General features: G+C 40.5%; 1 protein-coding gene across 4 annotated transcripts; it reads left to right on the top strand.

The window, feature by feature from the left end:
• Positions 1-217: 217 nt before the first annotated feature.
• On the top strand, positions 218-27297 carry SNX12 (sorting nexin 12). 4 transcript variants are annotated; one of them, XM_088834251.1, is made up of 5 exons: positions 218-508; positions 5337-5432; positions 6979-7103; positions 7513-7603; positions 10730-11452. In XM_088834251.1, the coding sequence occupies exons 1-5, from the start codon at positions 344-346 to the stop codon at positions 10847-10849; spliced, it is 597 nt and encodes a 198-aa protein (XP_088690377.1). In that variant the 5' UTR covers positions 218-343; the 3' UTR covers positions 10850-11452. The 4 variants fall into 4 exon arrangements, with proteins under 4 accessions (XP_088690377.1, XP_055294308.1, XP_055294309.1 ...); XM_055438333.2 differs by lacking the exon at positions 10730-11452 and adding an exon at positions 11459-14396 and having other exon boundaries at positions 219-508; XM_055438334.2 differs by lacking the exon at positions 10730-11452 and adding an exon at positions 14469-27297 and having other exon boundaries at positions 220-508.

Raw genomic sequence — 27297 nt, 5'->3', positions numbered from 1 at the left:
GCAGCGATTGGCGGACCTCCCCTGTAGTGCTTCCTAGGATACTGGGGGAATGCGTGTTGGAGATGCAGGTTCCGGGGCAGTCACACACACCGCCCGGAAGTCTGAATGATGCCTTTTTGGTGCAAGAGTGCCAGCCGTCAGCGTAGCCGCTATTCAGGGTTCCGGGCCCTTGGCCGTGGCGGCGTGCGCGTGCGTGCGTGCGTGCGTGGGCGCGCGTGCGCTGCGCCGCCGTCTGTGGGTTGGCTGGTTATTTTGCAAGCGGGAGGGGCCGTGCGCGCTCTCTGTCTTCGGTCTCTGTCCCCCCACCCCCCCTTTCCCCGGTCTGGGTCTCTCCTTCGGAAAGATGTCGGACACGGCAGTAGCTGACACTCGGCGCCTTAACTCGAAGCCGCAGGACCTGACCGACGCTTACGGGCCTCCGAGCAACTTCCTGGAGATCGACATCTTTAATCCACAGACGGTGGGCGTGGGCCGCGCGCGCTTCACCACCTATGAGGTTCGCATGCGGGTGAGTCACGGGGTGAGGGAGACAGCTTAGGGAGGACCGGGCGGCTGGGCGGGAAGGGCGGGGGCGGGGAGGGGGAAGACTGCCATAGGGAAGGCTAACGGTGGAGGAAACACTTGAGGGGTCATTTGGGGGTTAGGGGCTTAGTAGGTTTGCTGAGAGGTCTGCACACAAGGTTGTGGCCTGAGGATGCAGAAAACGGAAGGGGAGACTCCTCGCCCTATGACCAGCCTGAGGGAAAGCAAGTACCCAGGAGCAAGAAGGAAGCATGGCTGGAGACGGTGGGGGTGGAGAGGATTAGAGTGAGGAATTCCAGGAAGTAGGAATCAGAACTGTAGCAACAGAAGGAGGGAAGAAGAGTGGAAGAGGGCTGGGGGATGGAAAGCCAAAGCAATATGCTGCGGGGTCCCAAAACAAGGTTGTGGGAAGTCAGTCTGAGGAAGGGGATCAGGAAGGCCCAAATTCTTCCTAATGAGGTCTCCGTGGATGATCGGTTCTGCTCAGTCGTTTCCGACTCTTTGCGACCCCATGGACTGCAGCACACCAGGCTTCCCTGTCCGTCACCAACTCCCGGAGCTTGCTCAAACTCACGTCGAAAGGGAGACAGTGGACTTGGTGGAGCAGAAATAAGAACGGAAAGCTCCTTGAGTGCTTCCCAGACTTGTGTAGAATTAACATCTGAAAGAGAGAAGTGTTCAGTGCTTGTTTTCTCAGGTACTACACGCTCACTGGAAAACCTGACCTTGCAACTCGGATTGGTGGATTGTTAGTTGCTGCCCTCATCTTGTGCTGACCCTTTAGATTTGAAGTATCCAGAATGTTTATTTCAGTATTTACTGGCTCTCATTTGGGTTTTCTGTATATGAATGGCCATTTGCCCTTTCTGCCCTAGATTAACCTTTTGGATTCATTATATTAGTCCTTGGTCTGCAGTTAACTTTAATATATGACATTTAAGTACTGCCCTAGGAGTGGCTTCTTCCAGTGTGCACTACAGAGGACTTTATTCTCTAGTTCTTAGTCCACCATGCAAGGATGGAATGTGCAGAGTACATGGTTTGCAGGTTCTTTGCCCCCACTGAAGTGGTTACAGGCAAAAAGGTTGCGAGCCATTTCCTAATTTTCCTTATGTTTTCTTCTCAGACTAGAGAGCCAGAATATTCTCTATGGACAGCATGCTGCTCAAACAGCATTAGAAGACCTAAAAGAGTGTATGTGCTTTTATTTTTGAATGAATGAATTGAATGAGAGAGTATGCTGTCCCAACTAAACTTTGAAATCTAACTGAGAAGCGATGATCTCCAAATTCCAAGTTTGGCAAAGTCCAAACTGAAGAAGGAAACGCGAATAGCAGAAAATGAGAAAAACTCATCTGTATAAGAATTATATGAAATCATCTCTTTGCGGAAGAATGGATGTTAAATCCCTCAAAATGTGATAAAAGCTGGGAACTGTTAATGGTAGAGAACCTAATTACGTAGAGAGGCCTGGGCACAACTTGTTCAGTGTAAGAACTCTCTGCTGTGGGGTTTTGGACACGTTGTCTTGATGTATTACCCAAGAGCTGTAGGGATTATGAATGGAATTGTTTCCTACTCTACTTCTAATAACAAGAACTGTTCATCTAGTGCCTGTCGTGTGTCAGGCACTGAACTAGGATTTAATTTCTAAATCCTTACAAAAACACCATTTTACAGATAGGAAACTAAGGAGGAGTGCAATATAAGTAATTTGCCCAAGTACACATAGCTAATAAGTGGCAGTGTTGGGATTTGAACCCAGATCTGTCTGACTCTGAAGCCCATCATACTCTTTCCACTACACTGTAGTGTCTTTGGCAGTGCTTGGTTGCAAAACTTTAGTGTGCAAGTTTTTTTTACCCACTTAACTTTTCATCAGTTAGTGTCAGTCGCTCAGTCGTGCCCGACTGCAGCCCACCAGGCTCCTCTGTCCATGAGATTTTCCAGGCAAGGATACTGGAGTGGGTTGCCATTTCCTTCTCCAGGGGATCACAATTACTAATTGTATGGTAATGATAGGATTGATGGCAGTTCCTAATTCTGTGGGTTTGAGTTAATTTGTATTTTTGTTAATTTGTATGGCTATATAGACTTTTAATATTTTGTTGAGCTCTGAGGGGAAATTGATGAAATCATTTGGTTTTAAATTGCTAATTTAAGTGACTGATCATGGTAGGTATTATAGGGAGTATGAGGCTCAGAGAATGGGCTTTGGGAGTTGGGCATTGTGTATGGTAGAAGCAGATGGCACTGACTTTTTTCATTTGTATAATAATAGCTCAGGGAAGGAATATCTATCCCCCTTACCCCCACAAGAAATGAGTCTGGAGAGGTGTTCTGGTGACTTCACATGATATGTATGGGACTTCTCAAATGTCAGTTATCCTTTGGACTTGAACTTTGCTTATTTCTTTCCTTTCCCTTGATTTTGTTTTGATCAGAGCCAAAGGACTGTGTATCCTGTACCACACAATCCTGTCTCCCTCATACAGTTTGTAGGTTGGAACTGAGAGAGTATCCTAGTACATAGTAGCCCCTTCCTTAGATGGCTAGGTGCTGAGATGAAAGGCCATTATTGTCACCATCCTGTGCGGGTAGGGAAAGAATAGCATTTTTGTAAGTCAAAGGAGGAAGTCCACAGAATGACAGTGGGTGGTTTTACTGTGTCTTGGAAGAATCTACTCAGCACTTCTTTCCTATGTCTTTCTGTTGGCCTACTAGTTAAGGTTCTACTGTTTGGGGATCACAGTATTTGTAATGAACTCTGGTGGAAACCTAAAATCTCAAGATACTGAATGGCTTTTTTTCTTGAATGGTTCTTTTTACTCCCAGCTTTATTGAGATATAATGACAGATAGTGTTGTTGTTGTTCAGTTGCTTAGTCGTGTCTGACTCTCTGCGACCCCATGGACTACAGCATGCCAGGCTTCCCTGTCCTTCACCATCTCCCGGAGCTTGCTCAAATTCTGTCCATTGAGTCAGTGATAACATTGTGTAGGTTTAAAGTATAGAATATGATGATTTGATACATATATATATTTGTGTGCAGGATTCTGAGAATGTTCTCTATAATGGCTTGTTTTGAATAGTTAATACATGCACATGGTACAAAATTCAAAAGGTACAAAAATGATATACTATATATATTGAAAAAAATCTGTGGACCCTTGTGATTTAAAACTATGTTGTTCAAGAGTCAGTTGTACTGTAATAATGAGGTCTCCCTCTCCTGCCTTCTGGATTTTCCTCTTTCTGAAGAAACTACTGCTTCCATTAATAAGATGCTACTTTACATGTTTCTCACTCCACTTCAACCCACTGCCATTCCTGGGATCTTGATCCTGAGTAGAGTTGTAGCTAATGTAAGTTGGCCAGTTATTTGGCTTTATTATTTGATGCTGTATACCTAGATCCTGAAAAGACAGTATCCAGACTTGAGGACTACAGAACGTAACATAGCAAGGAATGTGTGAAGCTCCAGCATAGTGCCAATGCCCTTTTCCTGCTCTGAGTTAGTTGTGGAGAAAGTAGAAAAACTAGCCCCTTTTATTTCCATCTACTGATTTGAATTAACTGGTAGGAAGTATAGTCAGTATTAATACATTTGTTTGGCTATTTCTGTTTAGAACCTATGGATAGGAGTGAGGATCAGGGCTTTTTGTTTGTTGGAGGTTCATGTTGCCAATGGAGCCTTGGGAAAATTCTCAGTGATTAAAATGTGGGAATCAGCTGATGTATATCAGGGAGCAAACTATGGAAAACCAACTTAATGTAATTGCTATTTCTGCTGCACTTTCTGGGTAAGGGGAGGGTAAACAGATACATAGTTCACTGTTAATCAATTGAGTGTTTATTGAGTAACTTGCATAATCTGCATTTAGGGAGACGCAGCAGTAGTCATGGCTCCTGATTTCAATGAAATTATAATTTACTTTGGTTAACAAGACTAACATGATGCATAAAACAGTAGTGTGTCAGGCAATACCAGAGTCTTATGTGTCCTAAGAATTCAGAGGAGGAGACCAATAAATTAAGCTAGTGTTGTCAGGACAGATTACTTGGATGAAGTGGGACTTGAGGCTGGGACTTTTAGAATGGAAAGGATTTGGACAGAAAGAGCAAAGGAAAGCATACTTTGGAGGTGCTTATCTCTTGTTTTTTTTTACAGGGACCGTAAATTCACTTTTCAATTGAAAATGTAACACATGCACATGATAAACTCAAGTTGTACAGTGAAAAATGTGACCTACCCATTCCAGTTGTCTAGTTTTATTCTCCAAAGTCAGTCACAATTATGAGTGTCTTTTCATAAATGTTTTACTTCATAAATATATACACATATACATATCCCTTTTAAAAACACAGACTCTATATACTGTTCTGTGACTTGATTTTAATGCTTAATATCTTTCCATATTGGGACATATATATCTTTCTCATTCTTTTCATAGTTGTATTCCACTCTGCAAATGTACCATAATTTATTTAACCAATTATCTATTGATGTACATTTATTATTATTACAAATGAGAAAATGCAGTGAAAACCCTTGTATACACATATTTATGTATAACTTCAAGTCTATTTGTGGGATAAATTCTAAGTGGCATGGGACTTGTGAACACCACCTCTGACAAGGCTGGTTGTGGTGAGGATTGGTATTCACCCAGTGGTGTTTCAAAAGGATTATAGGAACATGGTCCTTAGGAGCTGTTTCTTTCTTAAGACATATTCAAGTGGTTGTGACAGGCAGCCATCACAGGCTGAGTGTTACTTACCATCTCTCTTCTCTCATTCTTTCTTCCTTGTAGACAAACCTACCTATCTTCAAACTAAAGGAGTCCTGTGTACGACGGCGCTACAGTGATTTTGAATGGCTAAAAAATGAGCTGGAGCGAGATAGTAAGGTATGGCCCTGTTCCCTGTGTGACCCTTGGGAGAGGAGATCTCCATAGGTTTATAAAATCTTGAAGGCAATAGGGAGGGTGAACATGCTCTATCTACCAAATCCCAATGTGTTGAATCTGAGTGATACCCTTTGAGACCTGAAAGTGGGAAGTTCAGAAGAAATTGTAAAGAAAAATTATTACTTGACTCAGCGGAGAGAAAAATCATACAACTTAATTCCTATAGGTGCTAAAAATGGAAAGTTGAGCTAAATTCTTGGATGGTAGTGGACTGTTAAAGAAAGTGAAGAATATTTGAAGTTTATTTCCTTTCTTTTGAGATGGTAAACCTGTCCCCCTACAGAAGCAAAGTTGGATTAATTTTTGACCTGAGCCATCCTGACTGTTCCTTTTTAAAAATTAATTTATTTATTTTAATTGGAGGCTAATTACTTTACAATATTGTGGTGGTTTTTGCCATACATTGACATGAATCAGCCGCAAGTGTATATGTGTCCCCTATCCCAAACCCTCCTCCCACCTCCCTCCCCATCCCATCCCTTTAGGTTGTCCCAGTGCACCAGCTTTGAGTGCCCTGTTCCATGCATCGAACTTGGACTGGTCATCTATTTCACATATGGTAGTATACATGTTTCAGAGAAGGCAATGCAAGCCACTCCAGTACTCTTGCCTAGAAAATCCCATGGACGGAGGAGCCTGGTAGGCTGTAGTCCATGGGGTCGCTATGAGTAAGACATGACTGAGCGACTTCACTTTCACTTTTCACTTTCACACATTGGAGAAGGAAATGGCAACCCACTCCAGTGTTCTTGCCTGGAGAATCCCAGGGACGGGGGAGCCTGGTGGGCTGCCATCTGTGGGGTCACACAGAGTCGGACACGACTGAAGTGACTTAGCAGCAGCAGTATACATATTTTAATGCTATTCTCTCAAATCAGAGTCCCACAGAGTCCAAAAGTCTGTTCTTTATATCTGTGTCTCTTTTGTTGTCTTGCATATAGGGTCTTTGTTACCATCTTTCTAAATTCCATATATATGCATTAATATGCTGTATTGGTGTTTTTCTTTGTGACTTATTTCACTCTATATAATAGGCTCCAGTTTCATTCACCTCATTAGAGTTGATTCAAATGCTACTCCATTGTGTATCTGTACCATAGCTTTCTTATCCATTCGTCTGCAGATGGGCATCTACATTGCTTCCATGTCCTGGCTGTTATAAACAGTGCTGCGATGAACATTGGAGTACATGTGTCTCTTTTAATTCTGGTTTCCTCGGTGTGTATGCCCAGCAGTGGGATTGCTGGGTCGTATGGCAGTTCTATTTCCAGTTTTTTAAGGAATCTCCATACTGTTCTCCATAGTGGCTGTACTAGTTTGCGTTCCCACCAACAGTGTAAGAGGGTTCCCTTTTCTTCACACCCCTGACTCTTCTTATGATCTCATTTCTTGCAAGTTGCTTAACTATGGCATAGGATGGACCCTATTCCTAATAGGAAATGAAATGTACAATGCGTTACCACCGATATTTTGTGTCTGCCTACAGATTGTAGTACCACCACTCCCTGGGAAAGCCTTGAAGCGGCAGCTCCCTTTCCGAGGAGATGAAGGGATCTTTGAGGAGTCCTTTATTGAAGAAAGGAGGCAGGGCCTGGAACAGTTTATTAACAAGTAAGCCAAGTTCCTGAGGGTTCCTTCTGCTACTTTTGCCATCTTAGTCTTTCTATACGTTTTGTCTCTCTGCTCTTTTGTAATGGGTAATATGATGTGGTGCTGATTGTGTGCTGGGGTCACTGGACAGTAAAACTCCATTCCTTTGAGCAGAATTCTGATTCTGTACCCCAGGGCCAGAGGAAGCATTGCATGTTGGATGTGTCTAGGAATTTGCCCCTACCTTACCTCTCTGTCCCCTCCCCCTCTGCAGTATTGTGGTTGAAATGGTGCCCTGCTGCTGTCCTTTACTTGCTTGAACCTCAGGGCTGACTTTGCCCTTCTTGCCCATCCACATCCACAGCCCTGCCCCTCTGTGAATTCTCTCTGGTCCCAAAAACTACTGATAACCATCTTGGTCTCTTTATAGAATTGCTGGGCACCCACTGGCTCAGAATGAACGCTGCCTACACATGTTCCTGCAGGAGGAGGCAATTGACAGGAACTACGTCCCTGGGAAGGTGCGCCAGTAGGAGCCCCTCTCACCACTTGCCCTCTACTTTCCTGCTGAAATGACATTGGTTTTTACACTAAGCCTCTCTCTCTCTCTGATCTGAAGTTGTCTGTCCATCCCTTGGCCTGATAGACTGTCTGGCATTGTGTTCCTTGGTACCTGACTATACCATGGGCACTCTACTAGGATCCCCTTCTCTGAGGAGAGGTGGGAAACCACAGGCAGATGCCCTTTGCTTGGGATTGGGGGGTGGGTGGGGGTATTGGACTGGAAGGCAATTTCTTGGGCATTTACCCATACCAGAAGGCCAACCTTGGGGGCGTGGGTCTTGTGTTGGTGGGGCACTTGGATACATACTGATGCTGCAAGTCCAGGGGATTTTTCTTACTCTTAGGTTTAACCAGGAACGCTGAGCAGGGAAAGACCCTGCCTTTCCTACCTGCATGAACTTTTTTCTTTGGGGAAGGTGGCAGAGACCCCGAAGCTCTCATTTTCTCTAGGCCTTTTCCCAGTTTTCTCAAGAGTTTCTTTTGTTACACTTTCTCTCTCCCTTGTTGCTTTTCATGGCAGTAATTCTAGGGTCTAAGCAGTCTGTTTATGGAGCAAGGTGTGTGGGTTCTTTGGGCCCATCATCATGGCTGCTTCAGAGTCAGAAGAAAGCCATAGGACAGTCAGGGAGATCCTGTTGCCTAGCCCCTCCTTTGTGGCTCCCCACTCTGGCTGCCTGTTTCTTGCTTACCAGCAGGTGAGTCAGTATGGGCTGGGCCAGCAGTTCTCTCTCCCCAAGCCCTCGCTCCTTTTATGGGTTAGCTTTGCAGGTTTGGTGGCTTGAGGGCTGGGGGAAACTCACCACTGCCAGGTAACTCCCTGAAAGGTGGGAGTAGATAATTTTCTAGGTACCTCCCAGTGGTAGGGAAGGACATCACCACTCTCTTCCTTCCATTCTCCCTCCCCCACATCCTATTTAGTGCTGCCACAAGGTAGAAACACATGAACAAACCACACAGTCTGACTTCTCCTAAGCACTTTGAGCTGTTGAATGGGGCTTAGGGGCAAGAGTTGTCACTTGCCCTCCCCAGCTTGGTCACAGGGTTATTGAACTGCCTGCACTTGTTTCCCATGAAACCCCAGCATTCTCCCCAGAAGCTGAGCTAGGGTTAGCAGCTGGGTATAGATTTCCTAAATCTTAGAGTCTGAAGCAGCTTCTTGAGGCTGGCAGCTTTCCTGGGCTTCTATCTGGGAGGTGGTGGTTTGTTTGCTGGAGCCCAGTGTCTATCCCAAGTGGTGGGATGGGAGCAGGTTAACTCTGGTATCAGGTCAAAAGTGGGGGCTCTTTGCTTAGACTTCCTGTCATGGAAGGGTTGGAGTTCTTTATATAGGGTCTTGGGGAAAAGGATTACTGATTCTGACAAGACCCTGAACAAAGAGGTTAAGGATTGGATTTTAACATGGAGTTTAAGTCCATCTATATGTTAAAGTTCCCTGAGACAGACCAGCTCTCCGGCTACTGGGCCTGAGCAGCCCCTAGAGAGACGCTGTGCTCCCTTTCCCACCTTTCCAGTGTTGGTGTTGTTGCTGCCTTTTTCATCTGTATCCTCTGTTACTATTTGTTTTTAAAGATTCCTTCTTTCATTGTGCACAAGTGCTGAGAGCCTGAGGTCCCATTTCTGCTGTGTATATATCCTGACTCGGGGCTTTCATTCAGCAAAATGTTCATTCTTCTGTCAGACAATGTCATATTCAACTCTGTTCATATTAAACCACTGTGAAGCAAGCCTCTGTTTTCCTGTTTAAGTTGTAAATTTAGTACTTTTTAGTTTCTAGAATATTCTGGGTATTGTGCAGAATTATATTAACACAGTCAGTGTCCTAAAGTGATAAGTAATTTTTACATTTAAATTTTTAAAAAGCAGAATCCAAGCTACCTGCAGCAGTATTTACCTGTCCTTTTTGCAGCTTTCAATTGACTTTGTCACAGAGGTAATGCATCTGCTTGGAGGAGGTAGCCATAGGGCTCAGTAACTGTGGTTTGGGTCAGATTTAGCAAATTTGGTTTTTAAGCTTGTAGGTTTGTGCTAATTTGGGCAAAACATATTTATAGTATGTGTGTATGTATATGCAAATGCTATATGTGTACATAAACGTGTGCATACAGTCATCCTCCAACACAGCCACACACGCCCTACAAACACTTTTTTTCCATAGGCTTTTTACCTCAATTGAGATGTTTTCCTTTCAAATAAATTTGATATAGGCAGAAAGGTGAGTGAACTCAGAATTTTTGATGGATGGATAGTTTCACTTGACCAATGGGTTCTCAAATGGCTTCATGCACAAAGTGGGTTTTGGGAAAGGTTTGGAATGAGAGGTTAGTTAGGAATCTTGGCATTTGGGAAGTCAAAGCTACTTTTAATCATGTAGTTGAGTATGAAAAGAAGGTATAGAAAGTGATATCATTAAAACATTATGAATTAAGATGACTTAACAGTGATATTTGAGTCCAGGTAGAAAAGTGGGGACTGAATTGAAGAAGTTAAGGAGATTTGGGAATCAGATGCCTAAACATATCTGAGGGAATAGGGAAGAATAGCTGTTTCTATGAGATAAGAAAAAGGAAGAGTAATAAGAGAAATGTAGCCTTCATAGGCAGCAGTGTTGGAGAATGAATATAGAATAACCAGAAAAAACAGCTATAAAAATATTAACAAAATTTTGATAGATAGTGATATGTTACAAGTACTAATCAATAGCTGCCTGTGCGCCCAGCCTTATGCTAAAAGTTGGGCTGTAATGGGGTGGGTGCTCAAGGTACAAATAAAATGATTACATTCTCTTTCTTCATAGACTTTATACTTTTTATACTTTAGTTCAGGAGATATCTCAATAAGACAAAAAATGCTAGAGACAAATTAAGAGGTACAGATATATCTAGTTAGTTCTCCTAACTTTTTTTCTTTTTAATGTCAGTCAGGTAAATTATTTCTTTGGATTCAAATGTAACTGGGTTCTAAAAGAACCCCAAATCCAAGCCTATGAACAATGAGAAGGAGAAGCATACTTTTTATAAGAAATTCAAGTTTATGCATGCATCTAGATATTTACTACTATTTAATCCTCTTTTTCTATAGCACAGAAGCAACTCAACTTTTCACTGGGAGCTGGGCAACAGAGGCTAACAAAAATTTTTGAATATAGTAGCTATACCCAAGGGAAGTCTAAATCTTCACATTCCAAAGACTTAGCTACCCTTTGAACATTTTTTTGAGATGAGTTGAGTTAGTATAGGGTGGGAGAGATGAACAGCATTCAGGCTTCTTTGGAGTTTTTGTTTGATGAGGTGTCCTACGTAAGGCATTTCCATCTTCAAATACATGCTGTAATAATTTAAGTAAAATTACTCTTTTGCTTTGGAAATGCAGACTAACTGCTGACTGAAATAGGTATTTCTTCCTATCTTTGAGGATTGTTGAGTCATCTCTGGTCTTCTCAGACACAATAACAGTTCTAAGTTTTCCTCACTTCACTCATTTTTAACCCTTTCATCTTTATTATTCTGAAGTCTCTCCAAGATCCTCATATGTCTCTAAGTCATAGAGTCTAAAACTGGGTACCACTTTAATTATAGCCTGAAGTTTAGGTGGTTGTTAGTCCATCTATATATCGCAGTATTCAAGTTTACTTTAAAAAATACAAACACTTTGTGACTAATTTAGCTTGTGGTTCTCTGCCACTCCCTTCCCGACCACCCACCACCCCTCATTCTTCTTATCTTTTTTACGTTATACAAAAAATTTGTTCCCTATTTTACTTTTATTTTCTCTCTCCCTCCTGTCTGTCTGTCTGTCTACCCTTCTGAGAACAGAAAAGTCATTCCTTACAAAAGAGACAAACGGGTAATTATTAACAATATACAGAATAAAGGAGTTTTAAAATCACAGCAGGCTTCTTTTAAATATGTACTTCTGTGGTGGTTTTAAGTGTTTTTATATAGATCAACAACTACTTAATGTAGAGAAACTGAAGGTAAAGGATTAAGAGGCACTGCCAATAGAAGAGCAATTAAATTGGATAAAATGGTAGTTCTTAAGTGAATAGTAAAATACAGTTAGATTCACAGAAATTTATGCATTACTTTTCAAGAAAATGTTATTTTTTAAATATTATTTCTTATCCAGTAATTTCTTTTGTCCAAATACAGTCAACTTTGATCATCTGTGCTAGTGGAGGGATATTATTAAATATTTTGTTATGCATTTTTGTCCTAAAATTTAAATACAGAGATGTCTAATATTCATAAGACTTAAAAATATTCCCTAATATGTCATCAGAGTAAAGACCCAGGAAGATCTGAAAAGTAGTAGAAAGAGTACTAAACCTGGAAGAGAAGCCTGGGTTCAGAGCTGGCTATGCTATTAGATGGCTCTAGCTCCTTAAGCAAATTGCATCACCACTCTGGGCCTGTTTTCTCAGCTATAAAGTGAGGGGATTTAACTAAATGATATAGGAGTTATCTTAAATCTCTAATGTTTATGATTTTCAACCCTTGTTTCTCAAGGAGTTGAGAAACCCTGGAGGTGATGCTATCAAAAAAGGTGAAAGCACAGTTTTCCCTCTGTGATGTAGTTTGCTATGTTGCAGTTAGGTTTTCTCTCCCAGAAATGAATGAATCTTCAGTTACCTTGATTAGATTTTCTTTGCACATATTCTGTTGTGTTATGAGTACCCCATTGAATCTCAGTGGTGATTTGATTTACAGTTGCCATAATTTTACCATAGGTCTTCTAGCCAAAATTTTTATTATTTAAGAAAAATTTTTCTTTTGCCAAATGACATGAGGGATCTTAGTTCCCTGACCAGGGATCAAACTGCATCCCTTGCAGTAGAAGGGTGGAACCTTAACCACTGGACCACCAGGAAGACCCTAGCCAAAATTTTTAAATGAAATAATCACCTCATAACTATATGTAGTTATTCTTATTTAAAATATATAAATTATAACTTTGGTTTGATTACAAAAGTGCCAGTTTTGTTAAAATGTTTTATTGTGATGAAAGTTCAAAAGTAATTAATGCTAGTTGACAAAATTCAAACAAAACATAAATATGTAGAAAGTGAGATTTCTCCTTATTCCCTAACCCTATTTCCATCCCTCAGGAATAACCTAATTTGGTATGGGTCTTCCTAGGCATTTTTCTATGCAAAAATTCATGTATATGAATACATAAGTATATTCATACACACATAAACATCATTGAATACTCACACACTTGTATATAGTTTTTTGAAAACAAAATGGGATATTTTATTAAGTATTTTGCAACTTTATTTTGTAATATTGTGTGAACTTCCTCTCATTAGTACATGGAAATTTACCTCATTTTTTTAAAATGGTGACATAACATTTTACAGTGTAGTTGTATCAACATTTAATGATTCACTTATTGGTGGAAACCATCTACTGTTATAAGTAATGCTGCATATAACCTTGTGTGTTTTAAGTGTTCCTGTAGGATAGATTTTGAGAGAAGGAATTCCTGGGTAAAAGGATATGTGCATTTTACATTTTGTTAAGTACTACTAAGCTACCTTCTTAAAGAGTGCAGTTTAGTTTCCCACTTACAGAAAATGAGAATTTCTGTAACTTTACAAAAGTGGAGAAATCCTGTTTCCCTCCAAAACGTTTCTTTGCCAAAAGTGGAAAAATATTAAACAATTCATAATTATCCATACTATTTGGTGAAAGTGGTGTTTCTTAGTTTTCATTTGCATTTCCTGGAACATTTATTTGTAATGATACCACTGTCAGGTTTTTAAAAACTTCCCCATACTTTTCATTTTAGTTGTTCTATAAGCAGTATCTATTGCTGCTAATTGAGCATCCCTACACTTATTATAGAAAAATCCATAACAATTAAAGGTCCAGGATATTCCTAGCCTTATTCCCACCTCAATTTGGAGGAAAATGAAACTACTAGCCCAGTGGCAAAGCAACATATCTGAGGCGCTCTCATGATGACCAATACTTTTCTCAGGTTGGCACTACTTGAGGCCAATCCCAGAACAGGACTGACAGCTCAACCACAGGCTTATCTGAACTCAGGGCCAAACTCCTTAGAAACTCAGGGAAATATCACTTTGTCTTTTGGACCACAATCCCTCCAGCTTGGGTCTCCTTTTCGGTTATTTAGATTACAGGTAGGGACGGGACAAGGACAGTGACGTAGATAGAGTTGGCGACTGAAATAAGAGGCCGACTCGCCAGGCCTCCGCTCTTCTGGTTGGCTATCCACACGTCAGAAGTGAGCAAACTTAATTGGTCCTATGCAACGGGAAGCACATGCTCTCCTCTGATTGGCTTCTTAATCGAGGGGGTGGGCCATAGGGGTTCCAGCTGATTGGCTGGGATGGAAGGCCAATGGGGACCCTGTGGCACTGGTTTCGAAAGCATAACCTGCCTCAGGGCACCTGGAAGAGTCGGCGGGATACCTCGGAGCTCGTTTGGCTTGTTCGGTAACTTCCTGCATCCCGCAACCTTGCTACCCTCTAACCAACCCCAACCCCGTCACCCTAGGTCCACACTTTGGCGTCTCACAGTGTCTCCGGATGTGCCGCCGCGACACTGCCTGTAGTCTCCTTGCCTAGCACTTAGAGGGGCTGTACCTTAACCTGCAGGGTCCTTCCACGGCCGCTGGTCCCGAGCCCTTCCTCTGATGGGGCCCGGGGAGTGGGGATCGGGTACCCGGACGGGGGGCCACAGAGAGAGGTGAAGCCGGAAGCAGGAGAGGCTGGGCTCTGCGGCTGTGAAGGCCTCCTTTGAATTAAATACCAAGAAGGAAGCAGGGGTTGCCTGACTCAGAAATTTCTCCATCCAGGTGGTCAAAACCGTTTGAGCCAATCATCCTCTCCGTCGCCTGATTTCACCGCTCGCTTTTTCCTATACTCATCAGCTCCAGAACGACTGCAGCAAATAAACTGGCCATCTCATCCTGGATTCAGAGCCAGTGCTCGTTCATTCTCAGTGTCAGTGGACCTGACCTCGTTGCTTTATTCCTTTCCCCCAATTATTTTTAATTACATTAGTACATTCTCCTTGGCGGGGAGGGGGGGAAGCCCTCAAAACATTATACAAAAATGGTGCTAAAGTACACGTTGGCCATTACCCACAACCGTAGTCCTCTTACCCTTATCAAAGGTAGCCACTATCAACTGTTTTGTATGTATCCTTGTAGTCTTCCAACTCTTTTTAAAAGACAATGTGTTGTGTCTATTTGTACAAAAAGTATACCATACTGTACATATCCTGAAAGTTTTTCATTCAATGTTTTGGAAACATTTTAATTTCACTAATATCAAGATTTACTTCATTTTTTAAAAATGTGGCATAGTATGCCATAGAATTGGAGAAGGAAATGGCAGCCTACTCCAGTATTTTTGCTTGGAAAATTCTGTGGACAGAGGAGCTTGGTGGGCTGCAGTCCATGGGGTTGCAAAGAGTTGGACAGGACTGAGCAACTGACCATACCCACACATGCCATAGAACGACTATTAAATGGTTTATTTAACCATTCCTTACTGATATGGCTTTTACAAAGAGCCCTGCTATGAACATTTCCTGACTTGACATTTTTGTCAGAGTTTCTCTAGGAAAGTGGTTTTCAAACTTTTTAATGTCAGGACCCTCTACACTTCTAAGAGAATTTGTTTATGTGGGTTTATATCTATCAATATTCAATGTATTAGAAATTACAAAGTGATAATTTAAAAATAGTCATTAAAAATAACAGCAATAAGCTAATTACACGTTAAATGATATTTGTAGATGAAAAATTACTTTTGCAAAGCCAAAATAGAACAGTAAAATTGTGCTATATTTTTTGCAAGTCTCTTAAATAGGATTAATAGGAAACATCTGGATTCTAATATCTGCTTCTGTATTTGATCTATTATGATGTTTTGGTTGAAGTATATCACACTGGTGTAATTAGAAAAATGAGTAGTATTTTAACAGCCTTTTCAAATAATTGTGTATATTGTTTAATATTACATCAATCCTTAACAAGTGGTAGTTTCTTAAAGATTACTTTTTAAAAGATTACCTTTAATGTGGATTTTGAAACTGTATCAGTCAACTTTTCATGTTTTGTTACATTACAATCCATTAGTCTACCTTGTACTTTAATAGATATTTTACTGGGTGCATGATTTTATAACATGTATTGGCAGTTTGGAAAATGTTGTTTTCACTGTTACACAGATCTATCAAATGTTGACACAGTTCATTATACAGTGTCAAAAAAGTCACATTCATTAATATCACCACTGCTCTCATCAGAAGTCTTTAAGTATTGAACAGCTGCAAAACCTAACTATGGTGGAAAAAAAATTCTATTTTTTGCTTGAAAGTTTTTCTTGAAGCAACGGGCTCATTTTGTCGATTTCGAGAAAACTCCTGCCAAGAACCCAAGTCTGAATATCCATGGTTTATCTGTCAGTTGTTATTTCAAGAAAAATGGTGTTTCATTTAAAAAGTGACAAGTTCAGCTCACAACTCAGTTTCACAAGTGCTTTTCCTTGGCACAACCCAACTTGAGTATGCAACAGAAATACTTTATCTGTACTTCCTGTTTTGTTATACAAAATATTAAACCATGTACTCAACAATGGAGATGTAATAACTTTTACTGCTTCACCAAGGACATTCTTAAGTGTGTGGTGGTTAAAAAATAGTGACTACTAGTACAGCTTGGTCCCACTGCCTTTTATCCACCTTTGCTTTTTCTTTTTCTCCCACATTTGCTTTTGCACCATCAGTGCAGGTGTCAGCACAGTAAAAAAGGCAAACACATCTTAATACTTTATTTATAGCTGCGTTGGGTCTTCATTGCTGTGCACAAACTTTCTCTAGTTGCAGCTAGCAGGGGCTACTCTCTAGTTGCGGTTCGTGGGCTTCTCATTGCAGTGACTTCTTTTGTTGTGGAGCACAGGCTTTAGAGTGCATTGGCTTCAGTAGTTGCAGCGCATGGTTAGTTGTGGTGGCACATACTTAGTTGCTTTACAGCATGTGCAGTCTTCCTGGACTGGGGATCGAACCTGTGTCCCCTGCATTGGCAGGCAGATTCTTAACCACTGGACCACCAAAGAAGCTGTCTTAATACTTTTATGAAAATTTTGAAGCTCACAGACCCTCCAAAACGATCTTGGGGGTTTCTAGGGATCTGTGGACCACCTTTTGAGAACATCTGAGCATCTACTCTAGGACATGTACCTAGGAGTGGTATCATAAACTATATGCATTTATAATCTTAGTAGATATTGTCATACTTTGGGCACCTGATGCAAAGAGCTGACTCATTTGAAAAGACCCTGATGCTGGGAAAGATTGAGGGCAGGAGGAGAAGGGGACACAGAGGATGAGATGGTTGGATGGATCACTGACTCAATGGACATGGGTTTGGGTGGACTCTGGGAGTTGGTGATAGACAGGTGATGGTGTGCTGCAGTTCATGGGGTCGCAAAGAGTCAGACATGACTGAGTGACTGAGCTGAACTGAACTACTGGTGTGAGCCCTTCAGAAATTGCCATTAGCCCAACCAAACAGTGGGAACACAGCCTTACTCATCAGCAGACAAGTGGCTTAAAATCTGTGTCATGTCTCCATCCTCTCGGGGTGGAAATGCTGTGTGTGGTCATGCCTATCTCTGACTAGCCTGCTTTCCACACTGGGGCTGTTGGCCTTGGGGCTGGTGGAGGGCGTGACCAGGTCCTTTTATCCTCTATGTTTCATTAGGCATTCATCTCGCCAACCACGGGATCCTCTTCATCCGGGCTCTGGAACAAGTGGTTGCCACAATCTGGAGTGGCAGACTAAGGGGTACATTTGCTGTCTTAGCAGCCTCTGAGCCTCCTGCCCAGAGCTCCCCACAGGCCTGCGTGTTTCCCCCAGGGCTTGTCCCTTTCCCCAGGCTGCCCTGTTGGGGGGTCAGTGGGCAGAGATAGTGGTTCGAGGTTCAAAGCTCTTTAAGGCTGAGGAGAAAGCTGTCAGGAAACTCTGGTCTCACTGGAGGACTGGGGTGAGGGTGGGCGTCCCAGCTTGGGGGGAGCAGGCAGCGGCCTCAGCTAGGACTCAAGACCTCAGGGACTTGCTCCCTTTCCTCACATACCTCAGCTGCAACTCTCTGCTCCTCTCCTCCCACTGCTTTTTACTTTTTGCTATGTCCCCCATTCCCTTCCCTTTTTTTTGCCCCTAGAAAAGCTTGATATTTAGCTCAGGCCAAACCTTCTCAGTAGAAAGGCAGCCTAGGGCAAAAGTGGCCCGAGACCTGAAGGTGGTGATGCTTGAGTGTTTGCTTCAGCTGGCAAGGCCTCGACTGCTCATTGCCTCTGCTTTCCCTCGCCTGGTACTACGGTGGGACACTCTGGACCATGCAGGGGGCTCCCTTGCCCACACGAGTCCCCTGCAGGCTTTAATCTTTCATTGCTGGATTTGGCGTGGGGTGTTCCTGGCTGGCTCCTCCTCACACTTCCCATCATTCAGAGTAGCTGTTGGCCCTGCAGATGTGGCCCCCAGAATGGGACTGGAGGATATAGCTGAGAGGCTAAAGTTAGCTGAGGTTCACGTTTTCTCCGTTTTTTGTTTTTTTGAGAGCCAAAGACCCAGCTTGAATTCTGCTGCTGTATTCATGGTTATAAGCTTTCCATGCCTAGGTTCTGGGGAATTTATCTATGCATGTATATTTTTAAACATTGTTTCCTAGGTGCCGGGCATGTGTCTGTCTGAGCCCCAGGCCCATCTGTCCACACCCCAGCATCCACTCTGTTTGTCTCTCCTTTGGTTCAGAACCTAGAACTAGAGCCCATCATCAGCTGTTCTCTTCTGCCAGGAAATGTAGTTTAAAAATGGCTAAAGATGATGGAGGGCAGGAGCTTGATAGATATAATCTTTTCCTTGTTTTCTTATTTGTTTCTGTTTTGGAAATGAAAGGGGGATTTAAATGGTCATTTGAATTCTCTTTTCCAAATAAAGGTTTACCTTATCCCCCCAAAAAAATTTGATTCCAGCTTGATTTCATCTTGTGCTTCATCCAGCCTGGCATTTTGCATGATGTACTCTGCATGGAATTTAAATAAGCAGGGTGACAATATACAGCCTTGATGTACTCCTTTACCAATTTTGAACCAGTCTGTTGTTCCATGTCTGGTTCTAACTGTTGCTTCTTGACCTGCATACATGTTTCTCAGAAGGCTGGTAAGGGGATCTGGTATTTCCATCTCTTTAAGAATTGTCCACAGTTTGTTGTGATCTACACAGCCAAAGACTTTAGCATAGTTAATGAAGCAGAAGTAGATGCTTTTCTGGAATTCTCTAGCTTTTTCTATGATTCAACAGATGTTGGCAGTTTGATAACCTTTCCATAATAATTTCCCAATCATATCCTATCTGCTTTTGGTTGGATTATAGAGGGAATAGGAGGTAGAAGGGAGAAGCTCACAAAAGAAGCTAAGGAATGGGAAGAGACAGGAGGAAAACCTGGAGGGTGAGGTGTAATGAAAACCAAGGGGATAGAGTATTGTTGGAAGGAAAAAAGGAAGGAGTACATTTAATACTGTATTAAATGCTGCTGAGAGACCAGAGTAAGATGAGGACTTAAAAGCCTCTGTGAGATTTAGTGACCTTTGCAATGGCAATTTTTGTGGAGTGATGGGAAGTGGGAAGAACATTGAGTAAATAACTCATTTAAGAATTTTCAGGGACTTGCCTGATGATTCAGTGGTTAAGATTCCACTCCTTCACTGCAAGTGGCATGGGTTCCATCCCTGGTCAGGAAACTTAAGATTATGCATTTATAAATTTTTAATTGGAGTATAGTTGATAGCCACTCAGTTATACATATATGTGTGTGTTAGTTGCTCAGTCGTGTCTGACTCTTTACGACCCCATGGATTGGGGCCTGCCAAGCTCCTCTGTCCATGGGATTTTCCAGGCAAGGATACTGGAGTGGGTTGCTATTCCCTTCTCCAGGGGATCTTTCTGATCCAGGGATCGAACCCAGGTCTCCTGCATTGCAGGCAAACTCTTTACCATCTGAGCCACTAGAGAAGACATACATATATACAAATATATTCTTTTTCAGATTCCTTTCCTTTGTAGGTTATTGCATAATGTTGAATATAGTTCCCTGTGCTGTATAGTAAGTCCTTGTTGGTTGTTAAAAATTATAGTTTATGTCTCCATTTTTTTATCATTATAAGAAATTGAACACACAATATGATGTTGTGCCATGTTCTTTTAGGCCATTTCACTCATACAATTTGAAGTTAATATTTAATAGCTATATGTTTTGTATGGCTTGTGCATGCAGATATTCTAATTATTGTGTTCCATATATTAATTTTTTTAGTTTCTTGTTTGTTTACTTATTTCTGGCTTCATTTATCTTCTTTTACTATTTATGCACTATTGCACTGCATTTAAATCAAGAAAACACAGCTACCACCATAAAATCACTGGTACCACTATGTAACGCCTGTATTGTTTTGTAATGACAAGAGAAAATTCTTTGTATATAAGAAGTGTGTCTATCCATTATCAGTCACATGTGGATCATATTTGTATATTTGAGTATTTGAAAAATACATAGAACTTGCAAGCTTTTGAGCCTGGAAATTTTGTTTTAAGCTTTTATGTATAATTTATGTCTGTTTCCTCGCAGTCTCATCCATTTTAAGTGTAACAGTTATCCTGAATTTCTCAGCAGATCTTTTCCTAAGATGAAGGTAGGATCTAACATTGTACTTCATTAGCACATTCCCTTTCTCACTTTAATATCATCAGGAGTCCCTATTATCTGAACACAAGGGGGTATACATCAGTGTCAGTCTTGAAATTTGAAATGTTTTGTTGAAATGTCAACTCTGTTTGCATAGACCTTAGCCATGCTTTTTACACCCTCAGTTTCCAGAGGAAAGAGGTAAACCATTCAGCAGTTCTGCCAACTTCTCTCTGTTGTTCTGCCAACAAGAACTCTTTGACCTATACTTTTCTTTTCAACTTACAAATCAATTTTGTTTCTATTAAGTCACTTTCTTATTTCACTCCTTCAATTTACTATAAATTCTTCTTTTTGACCAATATTCCCCCCATAGACTTTTCCTATTCATAATATTTAAGAAAATGGTGTCTTATGTATTTATTTCTCTAATCTGATACTGTTTTTGATACTCTTTCTTTTTTATAACTTGACGAACAATACTACTTTGCCATGGTTATTTATGAGTAGTAATAAATATGTAAATGTTATTTAAAAAATTCTTTTAGGAATATTATGAGTCCAAAAACTTCCCGAGCACTTCCTGTATTCCCTCCCCACATTGTCCATGCACATAAATAAAGCTAGGATATATTTGATGTATAGAGGCAACATTGTGTAGTTGTTATAAAATGAACTTGGCATCGTACATTCTCCTTCATCCTGCCAGTTAAATTCCTCTTTAAAACTCTTTTTTAATCAGTAAGTTGTGGAAAAGTATCAGTTCAGTTCAGCCCTCAGTCATATCCGACTCTTTGTGATCCCATGGACTGCAGCATGCCAGGCCTCCCTGTCATCACCAACTGCCGGAGCTTGATCAAACTCATGTCCATCGAGTCAGTTATGCCATCCAACCATCTTATCCCCTGTCGTCCCCTTTTCCTGCCTTCAATCTTTCCCAGCATCAGGGTCTTTTCCAATGAGTCAGTTCTTCACATCAAGTGACCAAAGTATTGGAGCTTAAGCTTCAGCAGCAGTCCTCCCAATGAATATTCAGGACTGATTTCCTTTAGGATCGACTGGTTTGATCTCCTTGCAGTCCAAGGGACTCTCAAGAGTCTTCTCCAACACTGCAGTTCAAAAGCATCAATTCTTCACTGCTCAGCCTTCTTTATGGTCCAACTCTCACATCCATACATGACTACTGGAAAAACCACAGCTTTGACTAGACAGACCTTTGTCGGCAAAGTGATGTCTCTGCTTTTTAATATGCTGTCTAGGTTGGTCATAGCTTTTCTTCCAAGGAGCAAGCATTTTTTAATTTCATGGCTGCAGTCACCATCTGCAGTGATTTTGGAGCTCAAGAAAATAAAGTCTCTTACTGTTTCCATTGTTTCCCCATCTATTTGCCTTGAAGTAATGGGACCGGATGCCAAGATCTTAGTTTTTTTGAATGTTGAGTATTAAGCCAGCGTTTTGACTCTTCTCTTTCATTTTCATCAAGAGGCTCTTTAGTTTTTTGCTTTTTGCCATAAGGGTGGTGTCATCCGAATATCTGAGGTTATTGATATTTCTCCCAGCAATCTTGATTCCAGCTTGTGCTTCATCCAGCCTGGCATTTCTCATGATGTACTCTGCATATAAGTTAAATAAGCAGGGTGACAATATATAGCCTTAACGTACTCCTTTCCCAATTTGGAACCAGTCTATTGTTCCTTGTCTGGTTCTAGCTGTTGCTTCTTGACCTGATACAGGTTTCTCAGGAGGCAGGTAAGGTGGTCTGGTATTCTCATCTCTTAAAGAATTTTCCACAGTTTGTTGTGATCCACACAGTCAAAGACTTTGGCGTAGTCAATAAAGCAGAAGTAGATGTTTTTCTGGAACTCTTACTTTTTTGATGAGCCAACGGATGTTGGCAGTTTGATCTCTGGTTCCTCTGCCTTTTCTAAATCCAGCTTGAACATCTGGAAGTTTATGGTTGACATACTGTTGAAGCTTTGATTCTTCAAGTAATTCGTGAATACATTTTTATTGTTTGAGTCAAACATTATAGATAGTTTTTCTCAGCCTCTCCAATGTAGGTCCCTGTCCCAGAGGAAACTGGTGTTACCAATTTGGTGTTTGTTCTTCCAGATCATCTTCTGTGTATTTAAAAATACAAATATATATATATTTTGTTTATTTTTCCCTATATAAGTGATATACTCTACATTGTTCCACAGCTTACTTTTTTGTCTGGCAATATACCTAAGAGAATGAGGTTAAATCAGTGTTTCTTACATAAGACATGCTGTATCATATTCTACAGTATACATATACCGTTTCCCACTTCCCTTTTTTAACTGTGACAAAATAAGCATAACATAAAATTTACCATTTAACAATTATTTTCATTTTTTAAATTGAAATATAATTGATGTGTAATATTACATAAATTACAGGTGCTACATATTGATCCTTTGCCACATATAGTTTGAGGATCACTGAGAGAGTTTCTAGTTTTTGGTTTTTTCCTATTAACTCTTTTTAAAAACTTTTACTATGAAAATTTTTTAATTGTTTTCTTATTATGAAAGTATGACATTATTGTAGAAAATGAGAAAATGCCAATAAGAAATCATAGCAATACAATTAACATGTCATCATGTGGATGTCAGTCTTTTCTAAGCAATGTCTAAAATTTATCTCATGTTCTCCTATTGATATACACTGGAATTTTTTGTTATTATAAATAATACTGTAATAAATAACTGGTATGTTGATCTTTTTTTTTCATTTCTGATTATTTTTTTAGAACTAGTTCCTAGAACTGCTATTGGTTCAAAGCATATTGCATTTTTAAAGAACATATTATATTTTTAAGGCTTAAAATATATTTATTGAAATATAGTTGATCTATAATATTATGTTAGTTTCAAGTATACAGCAAAATGATTCAGTTATATATATGTGTGTGTGTATATATATTCTTTTTTAGATTCTTTTCCATTATAGGTTATTGCAAGATATTCAGTACAGTTCCCTGTGCTATATAGTGGGTCCTTGTTTATTTTGTATATGGTAGTGTGTATATGTTAATTCCAACTCCTAATTTATACCCCCCCATTACCTTTTTTTTGTGGCTATATGCAAGTGTTTCTATAGGATAGGTAATGAAGAATAGAATTACTGGGTTGAAGGGTATGCACATTTTACATTTTAATAGATAGTACAGTATTGCTCACCAAAAGACTGAATATTTCCAACAACAGTGTATGAGAGCACATATTTCCCCATACCTCTGCCAACAATTGATATCAATCTTTTTAAACTTAAAAATCTGTAAGACAGGGAATTCCCTGGTGGTACAATGGATAAGAATCTGCTTGCCAGTGCAGGGGACATGAGTTCAATCCCTGGTCTGGGAAGATTCTACATGCTGCAGAGCCACTAAGCCCGTGCACCACAAATACTGAAGCCTGTGTGCCTAGAGCCTGTGATACCCCACAACAGAGGCCTCCGCAATGAGAAGCCTGCACACCTCAACGAAGAATAACCTCTGCTTGTCTCAACTAGAAAAAGCCCACATGCAGTAGTGAAGGCCCAGCACAACCAAAAATTTAAAATAATTTTTTTAAATCTGTAAGGCAAATGGTGATGTTTTGATTTGTAGTTCTCTGCTTATTAGCCAATTTATATATCTTCCTTTCATAAGTTTATTATTTGTATTTCCTCTCTTCTTATTTGCTTATTATATCTTTTGCTCATGTTTCTTTTGGGTTGTTTTTTCTCATTGATTTGTAGTTCTCTATTTTTTAGGTATTAATTATCTGTCTTCTATATATGTTACAAACACTTCCCCAATCTACCCTTCTTTTGTATTTATTTTTTATCTCTTTAGAAACTTTAAATTTTGATGTAGTCAAATGCATCATTCTTTTCCATTATGGCTTTTTATTTTTCGTCTGTTTAAGAAGGCTGTCCCTACTCCAAGGTTTTAAATATTCTCATTTATATTTTCCTCTCATGTCTTAATTTTTTTTAATTAATTTATTTATTTGACTGTGCTGAGGCTTAGCTGTGGCACACGGGACCCTCAGTTTTGTTGCATCATGCGGGATCTTTCACCCCACTCCAGTACTCTTGCCTGGAAAATCCCATGGACAGAGGAGCCTGGTAGGCTGCAGTCCATGGGGTCGCGAAGAGTCGGACATGATGGAGCGAGTTCACTTTCATTTTTCACTTTCATGCATTGGAGAAGGACATGGCAACCCACTCCAGTGTTCTTGCTTGGAGAATCCCAGGGACGGGGGAGCCTGGTGGGCTGCCGTCTATGAGGTCGCACAGAGTCGGACACGACTGAAGTGACTTAGCAGCAGCAGCAGCAGCGGGATCTTTAGTTGGGGCATTCAGGATCAAGTTCCCTGACCAGGGATTGAACCCGGACCCCCTTCATTAGGAGCACAGAGTCCCAGCCGCTGGACCACCAGGGAAGTCCCCTCATGTTTCTTCCTCCTTTTTAGAAAAGCTTTATTGAGGTATGATCAATGTACAGTAAACTGTACATAAAGAATATAGTTTGGTGAGTTTTGACATATGTGCATGCCCATTAAACTGTCACCACAATGAACATGTCCGTCACCCCCCAAATCTCCTTGTTCCTTTGTTCTCATACATTTCTAAGTGTTTATGTGTGTGTATGCATGTATGTGCTAGAATTATTTTTTTCATTTTTTAATTAAGGTATAATTATGTTTAGTAAAATTCACTCCTTTTAGTGTACATTTCTACATGTTTTGACAAATGCATTATAGTTGTGTAACAACCATGATAATCAAAATACAGAATAGACCCATCACTTCAAAAAATCCCCAGTTCTCCTTTATGGTCAACTCCTCCCTACTTCCTAGTACTCACTACCTATTTTCTGTCATTGTAGTTTTGTGTTTTCAAAACTGTCATATAAATTAAATCATACAGGGACTTCCCTGGTGGTCCAGTGGTTAAGACTCTGATCTTCCAATGCAGGGGGCGTGGGTTGGGGGGAACTAAAATCCTGCATGCTGTACAGAATGGCTAAAAAAATTATATATATATATATATGAAATTATACAGTATATAGCCTTTTGAAATTGGCTTTTTCCAATTCATGCACAGCCTTTAAAATGTTTCCATATCGTTGCTTGTACCAGTACTTTGTTCCTTCTTATTTTGCTAAATAGATTTCAGTGTATGGATGAGCCACAGTTTGTTTTTCCATTCCCCAGCTGAGGGACATTTGGGTTGTTTCTGGTGTTTTGTGATTACAAATGCAGTCACTGTTAACATTAGCATCAGGTTTTTGTGTGAACACAAATTTTCATTTTGCTTGGGTGAATGCATAGGAATGGGACTGCTAGGTTGTGTAGTCAATGTATGTTTAACTTTATAAGAAACTGCCAAACTGTTTTCCAAATTGGTTATACAATTTTGTATTTCTTTCAGTAATGTGTGAGAGTTCCAGTTAGTTCTAGTTCCTCAGCACTTGGTAGTGTCAGTTTTTTTAAAATTCTATTAAGTTTTTCATTGTGGTTTTAATTTGTATTTAATTTGTATTTGACTTAATGTATTGAGCATCTTTGGTATAATGTCTGTTCAAATCTTTTGCCCATTAAAAAATTGGATTATTTGTTTTCTCGTTATTGAGTTTTGAGAGTTCTTATATTTTGAGTACAAGTTCTTTATCAGATATGCAGACATTTCCTTTCAGTCTGTAGCTTGTTATTTCTTTCTCTTACCAGTATCTTTTTTTTTTCCCTCAAAGAACTTTATTAAGAACAAATCAAGATTTGATGAAGGGGAAACTAAGGGTAACCTTGAAACATTTTTTTCTCTGGGGCTATCAAAGTAAGGCTCCCTGGTATCTATCGTAAGGGCGATACACATACTGGCTGACATAGTTACAGATGAGACAGAATCGGGTGGTTTTAGACTCTTTCTCCATGGTACGTCTTAAAGCTGCCTGAGCAGCTGAGGTCATAGAATCTGCTTCATCCAGAATCACAATTTTAAAAGGAGGACATGGTTTTCCACTGATTCAGAGAAATACACAGGAGTTATTCACACATCATTATCACAATCTACTTTAGAACATTCTCATCACTCCAAAAGGAAACCCTGTGCCCATTACCAGTATCTTTTGAAGAGCAGAAGTTCATAATTTTGATGAAGTTCAGTATATCAATAGAAAGTTTCACACTCACTCATTTCACATGCTAGCAAAGTAATGCTCAAAATTCTCCAAGCTAGGCTTCAATAGTACATGAACCGAGAAATCCAGATGTTCAAGCTGGATTTAGAAAAGGCAGAGGAACCAGAGATCAAATTGCCAACATCCATTGGATCATAGATAAAGCAAGAGAATTCCAGAAAAACATCTATCTACTTCTGCTTCATTGACTACGCTAAAGCCTTTGTGTGGATCACAACAAACTGTGGACTATTTGCCTCCACTGGAGACTCCTCAACACAAACAGGCAAGTCTGGTTCAGTCTCTTATGGGGTCACTAGAAAAGGTCGGTTTTCATTCCAGTCCCAAAGAAGGGCAATGCCAAAGAATGTTCAAACTACCACACAACTGCACTCATTTCACATGCTAGCAAGGCTTCCCAGGTGATGCTAGTGGTAAAGAACACATCTGCCAATGCAGGAGACTCAAGAGATGGTAAAACCAGACCACCTTACCTGCGTCCTGAGAAATCTGCATGCATGTCAAGAAGCAACAGTTAGAACCAGACAAGGAAAAAGGACTGGTTCCAAATTGGGAAAGGAGTACATCGAGGCTGTATATTGTCACCCTGCTTATTTAACTTACATGCAGAGTACATCATGCAAAATGCCAGGCTGGATGAAGCACAAGCTGGAATCAAGATTGCCGGGAAAAACATCAATAACCTCAGATATGCAGATGACACCACCCTTATGGCAGAAAGTGAA

The sequence above is a fragment of the Moschus berezovskii genome, chromosome X (assembly GCF_049115385.1).
Source record: "Moschus berezovskii isolate FMDL1 chromosome X, NW_MosBer_1.0, whole genome shotgun sequence".
Lineage (NCBI taxonomy): Eukaryota > Metazoa > Chordata > Mammalia > Artiodactyla > Moschidae > Moschus > Moschus berezovskii.
Note: the sequence above shows the minus strand (reverse complement) of the source record. Positions and strands in the feature narration are given on the sequence as shown.